This window comes from Salmo trutta, chromosome 22 (genome assembly GCF_901001165.1).
Source record: "Salmo trutta chromosome 22, fSalTru1.1, whole genome shotgun sequence".
In the NCBI taxonomy this organism is placed as follows: domain Eukaryota; kingdom Metazoa; phylum Chordata; class Actinopteri; order Salmoniformes; family Salmonidae; genus Salmo; species Salmo trutta.
In genome coordinates, this window is record NC_042978.1 from 31,613,936 (window position 1) to 31,628,169 (window position 14,234).

General features: G+C 44.5%; 1 protein-coding gene across 7 annotated transcripts; it reads left to right on the forward strand.

The window, feature by feature from the left end:
* The first annotated feature begins 226 nt into the window (after nucleotides 1-226).
* LOC115158582 (AP2-interacting clathrin-endocytosis protein) lies at nucleotides 227-14,188 on the forward strand. 7 transcript variants are annotated; one of them, XM_029707722.1, is made up of 8 exons: nucleotides 227-342; nucleotides 1,716-1,777; nucleotides 2,351-2,996; nucleotides 7,812-7,899; nucleotides 8,264-8,400; nucleotides 8,548-10,542; nucleotides 12,428-12,509; nucleotides 12,841-14,188. In XM_029707722.1, the coding sequence occupies exons 3-8, from the start codon at nucleotides 2,480-2,482 to the stop codon at nucleotides 12,848-12,850; spliced, it is 2,829 nt and encodes a 942-aa protein (XP_029563582.1). In that variant the 5' UTR covers nucleotides 227-342; nucleotides 1,716-1,777; nucleotides 2,351-2,479; the 3' UTR covers nucleotides 12,851-14,188. The 7 variants fall into 7 exon arrangements, with proteins under 7 accessions (XP_029563582.1, XP_029563581.1, XP_029563583.1 ...); XM_029707721.1 differs by having other exon boundaries at nucleotides 12,428-14,188; XM_029707723.1 differs by lacking the exon at nucleotides 12,428-12,509.
* The last annotated feature ends 46 nt before the right edge of the window (nucleotides 14,189-14,234 follow it).

A 14,234-nucleotide genomic window follows, 5' to 3' on the forward strand; every position in this document is an offset into this window, starting at 1 on the left:
TTTAGCTCAAGGGAGTTCAAGTGGATTCTGTAAGAGACAGGGAGAGAGAGGGAGAGTGAGAGAGGGAAAGGAGGGGTGGTTACCATGGTGATGGGTCCTTTTAAGCAGCTGCTGATTTGCTCGAGCTCTCTCACTCTCTTCCCCCTCCCTCCCTCCCTCCCACTCCTCCTCCTCCTCTCTCCCTCTCTCCTCTCCTCTCCTCTCTCAACCAGCCATTTAGGCGAGAGATTGGTGCTCTGCGCGCTAGGCTGTGGACCTTCCTGCTCCAGTCATTCTACTCTGTCTGCCACATGCAGGGATGGGAGACCCTGCCCTCCAAGCACAGAGAGAGGATACTGGCAGGTAAGAGAAGGGAGGACATCTTTATTCTACGGGGCTTTAGCTGTAGTTGGGAGGTGATCTGATCTGTCTCTCACTGCAGAAGACAGCCAGAGCTCTGTTTCTCTAAGCTCAGATGGGATATTACAGATATGTTCAATGTGTTTGATCTTGCTTGGCATGACAATGACCATAGGAGATGGCAAGTGACAGCACAATCAGATCTGGGACCAGGCTACAGTGACAATGACCATAGGAGACGGCAAGAGACAGCACAAACAGATCTGGGACCAGGCTACAGTGATGAAGCACAGGCTCTGTCTCTGCATGATTCGAGAGGAAGGAACCAAAGCCCATGAAGCATATGTTACTGCTGCTGCTGCCTCTGGGTAACATCAGACATTAAATGGCTTCTTTCAGCACAGCTGCAGAACAAAACAGAGCACAAACAGACACGACCTGAGGTCCATCTGTTGTTTGGGCGAGGAAGAGGGTCAGTCAGTCACTCACCCCATTTTAAGCCAATTTGTAGCTAGCAACTAGGCTAAAACTGCACCATGTTCTCTTCTGTATTATAATAAAGGGGTGGGGTGGAGGGTTGAATTTGTGGATTTGTGGATTTTACACATAACTATATGCATTCGCTGAGAAACAAATAATGCACTGCTTTGTTTTGACTGTATAGCTTTGTGATCCATTGAAATGCATGGCATGAATTATTTATTGAACTTGGTTTTAAAATTCCACTGACATTCCATACTGTCGAAATCTCTCTCTGTCACTAACATAGCTCACACATACGCATGCGCATACTCACGACAAGGCACATAGAATTAATATGCATAGTTGCATAAGGTAATGTAGTCGCACACGTCACATCATACACATCCAACACAGACACAGTCACACAGTCACACACACACTCAACTACATTCCGGTGCATCGGTTTGGTCTTTATTTGGAGTATCTCTGGGGAAATAGAAGGATGTGCTGTGAAGTCTTTTCTTGGTCAGAAGTCACAGTTGACTGATGTTTCATTGATTAAATGAAAGCCTCTCCACATTGTTTCACCTTCTGTATCTCATTTAAATCAAAATCAGGAAGCCTTAGGTGGAATAGCCTCGTTACAGTATCGTCTCTTCAATGGACATGTCATGGATTTGATATCTCAGGGACATGTTGTTACAGTTCACATGGAAAATACCCATCAAATCGAATGCTCCTTGTGTTGAGAATGCAAGACAGAACCAGGTCAATGTGTCTTGAAAGATGTTTGTGGCAACCTGTTTTTTGAATGAGTACTGTGCATTGAAGGTTTTTGAATGTGATTGTAATTTAACCAAGTTTTAAATGTGTTGTTTTAATTATGTGTTCATTTAATTATGCCTCTCCCATAGCTGCTCTTGATAAAAGAGACAGAAGAAGACTTGGGAAAAAGCCTGTATTCACCAGCTCACAGGTAATGCATGATAAAAGCTTATGACTGTAGTTTCATGATAAAAGCTGATGACTGTAGTTTCATCATTGACACAGAAAGCAATTACCTTTCAGCCCCTCAGAGTGATTAACACACAGACCTTGTGTTGTATCAGACTGATGAACAGTAACACAAGGCAGACAGAACCTGGAAAGATGTGATGGGGGTTGCGTTTGTTTTACAAGCCTGAGTGTACAGTACAGCTCAGTCACATGCAGGCATCCTCACCAGTATTATTCAAGCCTATCGAATTAACATTTGCTTTTGGGAATTTAGAAGATGCTCTTATTGCGATTAACTTACAATTAGTGCATTGATTCAACTAATGTAGGTAAACCAACATATCATGAAAAACCTTTTAGCCGCTATCTGCAAAATCAGTGCTAATCACTTTCTCTATCACAGGTTAATTACAGGTAATTACAGGTTAGATCAAACTTGATTCATCCCAGTCTTTAGTTGTTGAATCAAGTCTGTAGACTACTACTCCATTATCCTAAATGATGTTGTGTGATCTGATCTTTCCATTCAAACCTCTCCCCTCTCTCTCTCTAGCAGCCGAGGGGTGTAAGATGCCCTTGAGTTCCTGCAGCTCCTTGTGAGAGACCTCTTGTCCACAGGACCATTTGGGTCATCAGGAACACAGAGACAGGAAGTTGCACTGCGGTTGCATCATCAGCCACCATGAAGTCAGATGGGCTGGGGACGCCAGGCCTCCCCTCCACCGCAGGGAGAGGGACTGGTGCTACCAAGCCTGGAGACACTGGCCCATTCAGGGCAAAGAACGTCAAGACCAAGCAGCCAGGCGACCACCAGAGCACCACGGCTAAAGCCAAGACTACAACCTCCACATCAGCCAAACCAGTGCTCAACGGTACGGCTGGCCCAGGGGGGGCTAGGAGGGAGGTAGCCACCGCTAACGGACCCAGGGGGTCCCCAACAGGGGGGAAGGGGACTATGGACCAGGACAGGAAGCCTAACCCTAACCCTGGAGCCAGGCCCAAGACCTCTCCCCCAGGCACCACCTCCACAGCTCAGGCCAGGCCAGGGAAGCTGCAGAAGAATACAGCAGGGAAGGGTGACTCTCTTCAGGGGGCAGACAGTAGCACGGCCCACCCTGCCACTACCACCCCCTCCACTTCAGGCAGTGCCTCTCCTGACAACAGTTCCGGAAGCCCACGCAACTGCCCCACCATGCCAGGTCTGGTCTAACATCCAACATAATTAACTTGCTCCCAAGTGGGCAAAACTGGTTGAAAATACATTATAATGACTTTGTAATGATTTTCAACTCATTTTGCCAGCTGGGAAACTGTATTTCCCTTGTCTAACATCCAATGTTATTAAGTTGCCTCCCAGCAGGGAAGAAATTGTTGAAAAGATGATGTTGTAATTACATTGTAATGACGTTGTGATAATGACGCTGTAATGACGTCATTCTAACCAGTTTTGCCGCTGGGTTAATTCACTCATTGTTATGATGACATTCATTTCATTTTATGGCAGAAAGTTAGAGTGTCTGAAAAATTAGCTTGATTCAGAAATGAATGGTAGTAGGTTTTGTGAAGAATAAGTAGCAGAGTGATTTACATGAGTTAGGCAGGTAGCCGAGTGATTAGAGCATTGGACTAGTAACCGAAAGGTTGCAAGATTGAATCCCTGAGCTGACAAGGTAATAATCTGTCGTTCTGTCTCTGAACAAGGCAGTTAACCCACTGTTCCTAGGCCGTCATTGAAAATAAGAATTTGTTCTTAACTGACTTGCCTAGTTAAATAAAGGTAAAATAAATAAAACAGGGAGACGGAGAGAATACATTGAAGTAGAAACGCATTGCAGTAGTGGTGTGTATAAAGATGAATCAGAAAGCCCTCCTTTCATACGTATTAATCAGTTCAATGGTAGCACCACGGAAATTAACATCCATATAGGTAGCACAGCCTGTGTGGCAACAGACACCCAAAAAAGCCGCAGAGCTGAAGGTCAAAACCACACAGCTCACACACAGGGGTGTGACCAATTGTTTCTCCACCGCAAGTCTGGTCCTAGCTCCTGTGGTGACGGTGTATGCTAGTTTGTAGACTAAAATCAAAGTTTATTGGTTGCATACACAGTTACACAGATGTTATATCAGGTGCAGCGAAAGTCAAAATCTTTTTTTAAATCTAGAAAAATCGGAAAACAAATCCAAATTACAATCCAAATAACAATATAACAATAATCAAAAAAACTATCTGTGCGTATGTGCATGGGATTAATGTACACAAAGATATACTATGAATGATATGTACAACAATATATATATTACAGTGAGTTATGTCAAGTATACAATATATACAGACACAGTGTGTCTAAACAGTATAGAAATGGGAAGCATTGATTGTCTAAATGCATGGGACAGCAGCAGTGTGTGTGTGTGTGTGTGTGTGTGTGTGTGTGTGTGTGTGTGTGTGTGTGTGTGTGTGTGTGTGTGTGTGTGTGTGTGTGTGTGTGTGTGTGTGTGTGTGTGTGTGTCTGTGTGTCTGTGTGTGTGTGTGAGAGAGAGCTTGTGTTTGTGTTTTTGTGTGAGCGTGTGTGTGTGGGTGTACAGTGCCTTCGGAAAGTAATCAGACCACTTGACTTTTTCCATATTCTGTTACGATACAGGCTTATTTTAATATGTATTAAATACAACTTTTTCCTCATCAATCTATACATAATACCCGTCAATTACAAAGCGAAAACAGATTTTTTGAATTTTTTGTAACGTATTAAAAATAAAAAACAGAAATACCTTATTTACATGAATATTCAGACCCTTTGCAATTAGCCTCAAAATTGAGCTCAGGTACATCCTGTTTAAATGTACCATCCTTTAGATGGTTCTACAACTTGATTGGAGTCCACCTGTGCTAAATTCAGTTGATGATTTGGAAAGGCACACACCTGTCTATATAAGGTCCCACAGTTGACAGTGTATGTCAGAGCAAAAACCAAGCCATGAGGTCGAAGGAATTGTCCGTAGAGCTCCGAGACAGGATTGTGTCAAGGAACAGATCTAGGGAAGGGTACCAAAACATTTCTGCAGCATTGAAGCTCCCCAGGTACACAGTGGCCTCCATCATTCTTAATTGGAAGAAGTTTGGAACCCCCAAGACCCTTCCTAGAGCTGACCGCCCGGCCAAACTGAGCAATAAGGGGAGAAGGGCCTTGGTCAGGGAGGTGACCAAGAACCCAATGGTCACTCTGAAATACCTCCAGAGTTCCTCTATGGAGATGGGACAACCTTCCAGAAGGACAACCATCTCTGCAGCACTCCACCAATCAGGCCTTTATGGAGAGTGGCCAGACGGAAGCCACTCCTCAGTAAAAGGCACATGACAGCCCGCTTGGAGTTTGCCAAAAGGCACCAAATGACTCTCACACCATGAGAAACAAAATTCTCTGGTCTGGTGAAACCAAGATTGATCTCTTTGGCCTGAATGCCAAGCGACACAACTGGAAGAAACCTGGCACCATCCCTACGATGAAACATGGTGGTGGCAGCATTACCGGACTTGAACCCGTTCTAACATCTCGGGAGAGACCTGAAAATAGCTGTGCAGCGATGCTCCCCATCCAACCTGACAGAGCTTGACAGAATCTGCAGAGAAAAATAGGAGGAAACTCCCCAAATACAGGTGTGCCAAGTTTGTAGTGTTATACCCAAGAAGACTTCAGGCTGCAATCGCTTCCAAAGGTGCTTCAACAAAGTACTGAGTAAAGGTCAGAATTTTTATAATTTAATACATTTGCAAACATTTCTAAAAACATGTTTTTGCTTTGTCATTATGGGGTATTGTGTGTAGACTGATAGAAGAAAACTATTTAGTCAATTTTAGAATAAGGCAGCAACGTAACAAAATGTGTAAACTTTCCGAATGCACTGTACAGTGAGGTTAAAAAGTATTTGATCCCCTGCTGATTTTGTACGTTTGCCAACTGACAAAGAAATGATCAGTCTATAATTTTAATGGTAGGTTTATTTGAACAGTGAGAGACAAATTAACAACAAAAAAATCCAGAAAAACACATGTCAAAAATGTTATAAATTGATTTGCATTTTAATAAGGGAAATAAGTATTTCACCCCCTCTCAATCAGAAAGATTTCTGGCTCCCAGGTGTCTTTTATACAGGTAATGAGCTGGGATTAGGAGCACACTCTTAAAGGGAGTGCTCCTAATCTAAGTTTGTTACCTGTATAAAAGACACCTGTCCACAGAAGCAATCAATCAATCAGATTCCAAACTCTCCACCATGGCCAAGACCAAAGAGCGCTCCAAGGATGTCAGGGACAAGATTGTAGACCTACACAAGGCTGGAATGGGCTACAAGACCATCGCCAAGCAGCTTGGTGAGGTGACAACAGTTGGTGCGATTATTCGCAAATGGAAGAAACACAAAAGAACTGTCAATCTCTCTCGGCCTGGGGCTCCATGCAAGATCTCACCTCGTGGAGTTGCAATGATCATGAGAACGGTGAGGAATCAGCCCAGAACTACACGGGAGGATCTTGTCAATGATCTCAAGGCAGCTGGGACCATAGTCACCAAGAAAAGAATTGGTAACACACTGCCCGTGAAGGACTGAAATCCTGCAGCGCCCGCAATGTCCCCCTGCTCAAGAAAGCACAGATACATGCCCGTCTGAAGTTTGCCAATGAACATCTGAATGATTCAGAGGACAACTGGGTGAAAGTGTTGTGGTCAAATGAGACCAAAATGGAGCTCTTTGGCATCAACTCAACTCGCCGTGTTTGGAGGAGGAGGAATGCTGCCTATGACCCCAAGAACATCATCCCCAACATCAAACATGGAGGTGGAAACATTATGCTTTGGGGGTGTTTTTCTGCTAAGGGGACAGTACAACTTCACCGCATCAAAGGGACGATGGTCGGGTCCATGTACCGTCAAATCTTGGGTGAGAACCTCCTTCCCTCAGCCAGGGCATTGAAAATGGGTCGTGGATGGGTATTCCATCATGACAATGACCCAAAACACACGGCCAAGGCAACAAAGGAGTGGCTCAAGAAGAAGCACATTAAGGTCCTGGAGTGGCCTAGCCAGTCTCCAGACCTTAATGCCATAGAAAATCTGTGGAGGGAGCTGAAGGTTCGAGTTGCCAAACGTCAGCCTCAAAACCTTAATGACTTGGAGAAAATCTGCAAAGAGGAGTGGGACAAAATCCCTCCTGAGATGTGTGCAAACCTGGGTGCCAACTACAAAAAACGTCTGACCTCTGTGATTGCCAACAAGGGTTTTGCCAACAACTACTAAGTAATGTTTTGCAGAGGGGTCAAATACTTATTTCCTTCATTAAAATGCAAATCATTTTATAACATTTTTGACATGCATTTTTCTGGATTTGTTTGTTGTTATTCTGTCTCTCACTGTTCAAATAAACCTACCATTAAAATTATAGACTGATCGTTTATTTTTCAGTGGGCAAACGTACAAAATAAGCAGGGGATCAAATACTTTTTTCCCTCACTGTATGTGTGTGAAAAGGACTCAATAAGGTGCAGATCAGAGTATAGGGCCTCAGCCGGTCTGTCCCTCCTTTTCATGCAACAGAGAAAGGGAGAGACTCAGAGTGCCATATGCTCTCCCTCCCTCCCTCCCTCCCTCTAACCAGCCCAGTCATCCCATCTATCTACTCTACTCCAGCTCTATGTTATTGGCTCTGATTGTGCAATATTTTGACTCTGATGTGCAGTACTATTATCAGTTCCTAGCCTCTAGCTCTCACATCCCTGTTAGCTCTCCTTATAATGGAATCATCTCTGTACTTTGTTTGAGGATTTCATGAATGCACTTAGCATTTCTCCCCTCAAAACTGTGTTTATTGTTGCTCTATTTGTCCCCAGTAAGCTGTATAAATTAATTCTGCCTCTTAATCCCTCATTCTAAGTGAGCAGTTTTCATTTTCTGAAATGAGACAGTTTCCAACAATAAATATCAGTGTTTGGTTAAACACACTAACAATCCTCTATGTTTTAGATCTTAAGACAAAAACCCAGGCTAAAGTTCTGACCAAATCTCCACTGACCAAACCTCCCCAGAAAACAGACACCACAAAGACCAACAGGTAAGCAGCACTGCACCCGAAATCAGAACATCCGATTTTGGTAGACCATCCCTGAGAAATGGTAGAAATAACTGTGCTGCCCCCCACTGTTATATAGTGGTAATTGCTAGTCCATACAGAGATCGGTGAAACGATACATTGCAGTACTTGTTAGTGCCACGATCTTTTGAGGTTTATGCGCTTTCCTCCCTTAGTGTTATCAGACCCTTTGATTTTGTATCCATTATTGAATGATTGTTATTGTCCTAAATTAAACATATTTTTAAGCAATTAAAATGGCTTTCATTTTGTGAGTGTCAGGATTAATTTTCTGTTCTCCGGTGCTGTTCTTTTGATTTGATGGTTTTTTCATCTCCCTGATCAGCCCTACCAATAAGCCCAGCACCAGAGAGGCCAATAAAGCCAAGCTCCCCGCTACAGGAAGAACAACAACTGTAGGAACAGGAGCCAGAGCAGACACAAAGGGGATGAGCACACCAACAGGCTCAGCTGAGAACCATGGTGAGAGGCAGAACCGTGTGTGTGTGCACGCACGTGTGTGTGTGGACGTGTGTGCGTCCATGCGTGCATGTGTGTTTTTCCAATACAAATCCTAACATCATCTCACTGTGGGCCAAAGTATTGAAATATGTTTCTCCTCTCATGCAGTCTCTAGACCTGGGTCATCCCTGATTACCAGAAAGCCTGCGTCTCCCAGGAAAGAGGAGGATAAGGATGGCTCCAAAGTTTCAGTAGACAAAGCAGCCAGGAAGACCACAAAAACCACCCCAGCTACCGCAGCCACGGCCAAATCTACTTCTAAACCAGTAAAAGCCAGCTCCAGCTCCTCTCCTTCCAAACAGCCTCCACTAGCAACAGCCAAACCTGGACCAAAGCAGAATGCTACCTCTGAATCTCCTACAGAGAAAACCTCAACCAAGTCAGCGGGGCCAGTTAAAAACATATCCTCTGTCGTTTCATCCAAAAAGCCTGCAGCTAAAGAGAAAGAGGGATCTAATGGTAAAACCTCTGCAGAGACACAGCAGGCTAATGACACTGGTTCCGGAGCAGAGAGGGTCTCCTCACATTCAGATCCCAGAGAGAAGGCCTCAGAGCCAGTAGCAACATCCACAGAGCAGAGTCCAGCTCATAACATCCCACTACCACCAGGCCCCCAGGGCCACAGTGGAGGAGGGGACTCCCTCTCCTTACCCCTGAACGCCAGCCCTACGCTAAGTCCTCAGAAGTCTGCCAAACAACCAGGTAAACCTAACTGCACAAGAGGAGTCAGGGCTCTGTCCAGTCAGCCACCAGCAATCAACCACATATTTAATGGGAATGACCTCGTAAATGGAGAGCCTGCTAAGCACACAGAGGGGACACACACATGTAAACACACTCCTGGCTCAGCCACAGACCTTCCGCTGGACACCCCAACCCCAAGCAGCCCTCTGGAGGACTCGTGGAGCAGCCTGCACCACCAGGTCAGCCCCGAGTCAGAATCCGGCAGTGCCACCACCTCATCAGACGACATCAAGCCTCGCTCTGAGGACTACGACGCCGGGGGCTCCCAGGACGATGTGGATGACTGCTGCTCCAACGACCGCGGCGAATCCAAGGGGGGCGGCACCATGCGTTGCCATGACTTCCTGGGTCGCAGTAGTAGCGACACAAGTACGCCTGAGGAGCTGAAGATGCTGGATGGTGGGCTGCGGGTCGAGGTGAGGCTGAAGGGGTGCGAGGTAGAGACCACCAGCGAGGAGGAAGGGGTGAAGCAACGGCCGCGCTCCTGGCTGAGCAGGGACAGAGACGAGGTCCCTGTTGAGGAGGAGGTGCAGGCCAATATTACGGTGAAGCAGGTCCCCGACAGCCAGCTCTTCTCCTCTGAGGAGTCCGAGGAGTCTGAGGAAGAGGATGAGAGATCAGAGGTGGAGGTTCTTCCTGGTCACCAGGCCCCTCTGCCTCCTGCCGACCCCTCTTCTCAGTTTCAGGGCATTGTGAACATGGCCTTCGAGGACGGAGTTGACCCTGGTCAAGACAACGAACAGCAGCAGCAACTGGACTACCAATCAGCCTCTAACTTCCGCCGCTCTGTTCTGATCTCTGTTGACGAGTGTGAGGAGCTGGGATCAGAGGAGTGCGGGGTGCAGACTCCGCCCCAGCAACAGCCTGATGACCCCCTCACGCCCTACAACGTCTTCGGGAGCGACCCTTCTCCGGCCCCTCAGTCAGTCCCCAACTTTGTCTCTCACTCTGGGGGGCACCTGGCATCAGACTTTCCCAAAAGCACACAGCAGCAGCAGGAACAAGGCAACGAGCACAAGTCCAAAAACAAACCCATTGTTTTCCTCACTGAGATCCAGGATCCTCTGGTAGATGACCATAACCCCACCAAAGTGGAGGGAGTAGAGCCCAGCCCTGGTTGCCCTTCTCTGGACCATGACCCCACTGACCTGCCTCCCCAGGAACGGGAGAGACCCTGCCACCTAGACCTCCGGCCTGCTGAACAGTACAGCAATGGAGGATTACCACGCAAGAACCCCTCAACCAAGCCTAGCCAAGCATCTGTACCTGTGCATGTAGACAGCAAGAGATCAGACTTAAATTACCCTCAGCAGAAAGGGGGCTCTCCTGTACATGCAGCTATCCCACAATCCCCAGCAGGTAATGTATAATGATCTACATCTAGGAACCCACCTAATTTAAACCCTGTAGCCAAACCCCTCACCCATTCTCCCTCCCCACCCAGCCAAACTCCATTAGTCAAGGCATAGTTAGTTAATTAGTTCTCCCTTTGCAAGATACAATCTCCTCTGTCTGATATAACATGATGTTCAGACTATTCATTTGCATTATGACACGTACACTTATCCCCTTCCTCTCAAAATGAATATAATACAGATGACTTAACTAGTTCAAATTCAAATTGAATCGTTTTTGATATGCCCATATACTGTAGCTGAAAGCTTGTTATAAATGCGCAAAACATCTGTGTACCAATCCCTTGAGTTGAATTGGTAACACCAATATCTGTAAAAAAAATAAAATAAATGGAGATTGGTCAATCAAGAAACGTGCAGAAGTAGCTTAGCTATAATCATCTTATAACAACTGAACTACCTTTTTTCAGAGCCATTCTGACCTTGACTACTTAGATTACTTATGAAAAAAAAGCAATGTTGATTTCAATGAGAACTGATACTAAAATATTAAGTTTGAGTCCTAAATGGCACCCTATTCCCTTTTATAAGGCACTACTTTTGACCAGGGCCCATAGGGTCAAAAGTAGTGCACTGTGTAAGGAATAGGGTTCCATTTGGGATGCAACCTTAGTGTAAAGTAGTGTGTCATGTGTTGGTTAGAAACCCCCTGCCTTCTGACAAGGTGTGGCGGACTGATGTAGTCCTAGTTGTACTAATGCACTTTGATGTACATAAAAATGCAAATATTCAATGATTTTTCATTGTTTCTTTTAGTGAATGCAACTAAATCCAACAGCTCCTGGCCTTTTTTAAGCCACAGCTGATGATATTATTTATTAGATTGATGTTTCCATAATTTGTATTTCATGCAGAAGACGTGCAACCAAGATATGATTTTTTTAAATCAAATTACACAATAATATGCAAAGTGGCCAGTTGATTTGGAGGGTAAATCCACAAATACTAAGCTGTCATTATGACCAGATTGCTTTTGAGAAAGATGTCAATCTTTGTTTTACTTACCTACAGGGACTCTTGCCTACCCAGGATCGGCTTGTTTTTGTTATTTATTGTCAGACCCGTCAGACCCTTCTAACCTGTATCTTCTCATCAGTCTGCTTATCTATAAAGACATCTGCATGATAGTAGTACATGCCATTTGTTGTGTCTTTTTATTTATTCCACCCAATATGTTTGTTTTTACTTCATTCTTTTTTTACTTGTTTTATTCTGTAATGCTGGTTTGGTTCAATAGACGTGTGGTATTGCCTGGTAGTTTTCTGTATGTGGTGTGTCTAGAACAATCTTTATATTCCATGTCTCTCTTTTTTCACTCATATGATACAGCAAAGCTATTACTTAGTTAGGGGTCACGTCTGAAATGGCACCCTATTCCTCATATAGTGCACTATACAGGGGATATGGTGGCATTTGGGATGCATCCTAGTTAGGCTCTATCCCAGTGCAAAACATATCAATCTTGTTTTTGCTGTCATCAATTGTATCATCCATTGCCAGCATGGATCTGTTATTTACAGTGATATGGAAGCAGTGTTAATAACAAAGAAACTGTACATAAAACCAGATGGGAAATGTTAGATTAACCTATGTACTTCCCTTTGTGCTGCAAAGTAAATCATTTCTGCCTGAATTTAGGTTTTTGTGACAGTATTATAATCATATCTGTACAATACAATAGTTCTATTCATTAGTTAAAGATACCTGCACGGTTTATTTCTTCAAACATATCACTGGTGCCTGAGCAAACTGAGTTATTCAGAGTTCACTAACCAGCGCTGGCAATGCAATGCAATGAATGGCTTACTGTGTTTTTTACTGGTGGATAGAAGAGACACATCCAGACAACTACATCCCTCTGTGCTTGACCTTTAAGGCAGCTTTCCATCCTATCTATCACCCACAGTCCAGGTCAGTGACTACTCATGACTTATGCATATGATATAATTCTACATTATATCAACAATTTCATATTATAATCCATTGGTCTGTAACTAGGTACCAATAATGGTGAAATGAGGGCCTCCCGCCTCTCTCCTAGTGGAATAGAGGACAGGTTATTGACTCATCCTGTCATTTGATTATTAAATGGATGTTAAGAGGACACAGTTGCATTAAGGGTGAAACTTTAGTCATCTAAATGTTGGGATAATAACGGAAAGAAGTGACCTGCAGAATACCTGTGTAATGACTATGGACTTATGGAAAGATGAATCGTTATGTCATTGTCAACTGTTTTTAGGGGACATTGAAGGACAATGAGACCGACTGGATCAAACAACAACCCCAACCTGTACACATGACTGACGCCCCTCCAAAGCCCTCTCTACCAACTACGAACTGAACGTGAGACAAGCTTTTGAGCACCTCAGCTCCTCTGACAACAGGAGCAGGAGGAGCACAGTGAGGGAGGAGAACGACAAAGAGGAAGATTACAATGAAGAGAGTGGTAAGTTTGCGGAGCGTGACTGGAGCATGCTGAAGCAACTCCTCTCGGACCAGGAGTCCAGTCTTGGCGTCATAAACCCAGTCCCTGAGGACCTGAACCTAGCCCAGTATCTCATCAAGTAGACCCTGTCCGTCTCCCGGGACTGCCTGGACACCCAGCAAACCTTCCTGCTTCACGAGAAGGTGACATTTAAACGCTGGGCAGAGCTCATATCACCCCTGGAGGACTCCACAACCAGCATCACTGTGACCAGCTTCTCGCCCGAGGATGCTGCCTCTCCGCAGGGGTAGTGGAGCTAGAAACGTATCACTGACAAAGCCTATACAGAATTAAGGACTAATGGATCATCTTGGAGTTAGAAACACATCACTTGATTGACAGGTTTAAGGACTAAGAAGACACTATGTTAACTTCTTTCTGGATTTATCAACCTTCTCTCTGGATTCATCAACTAAACAACACTTCTTCTGAGACAGACACTCAGTACTATCTATCAGCGGGACCTGTTACACTTTCTCTCTGGACTTCTGCAACATGTCTTCGGTTTACTGACATCTACAGTACCACAATTATTCTGTCTTGATGTTTGAGTCATCCTCTATTTATTGGTTGACTGTCTCATGCTTTTATGCTGCTTTTTATGAGCTTTGAGTTTTTTCGGACTCTCAAACTGAGCTTGTTTGTTCGCATTCAGTCCCCTTCAAAGTGCTTGACTTGGACTGAAATAGGTTCCAGTACTAATTTTGGGTGCCAGTACAGTTTATATTTAGTTAAAGGAGCTCCACAATACCTTTCGATAAGATGAACAGGAGCTCAAGCCGTAGAACATTTTAGGTGCCAGAACTCAGCTCCAGTGAGCTCCTGCCCAAGTCAAGCACTGCCCCTTCATCTTCAGTTATATACTTAATGGACTGAGAGTTTAGACACAAATAAGCTGTTGTGCATGTGGACAATTTGTGTAAGTTTAACTGTTTACTTGGTGTTTGCAACCTTTAGAAAGAAGAAAATAAAATGTCTTTCTCATGGCTCTCTACTCATGATGATGGTTAGACAGTGGAGTTCACAGAAACTAGAGAACATGTTGGTCTGTTGGCTTTATATTCATTGTGTATATGAAAATTAAAATGCTTGGTTCTAAATACAACGGTTTAATTTTTTTGGGGGGGGGGTTTGGTGATAGTGAAAAT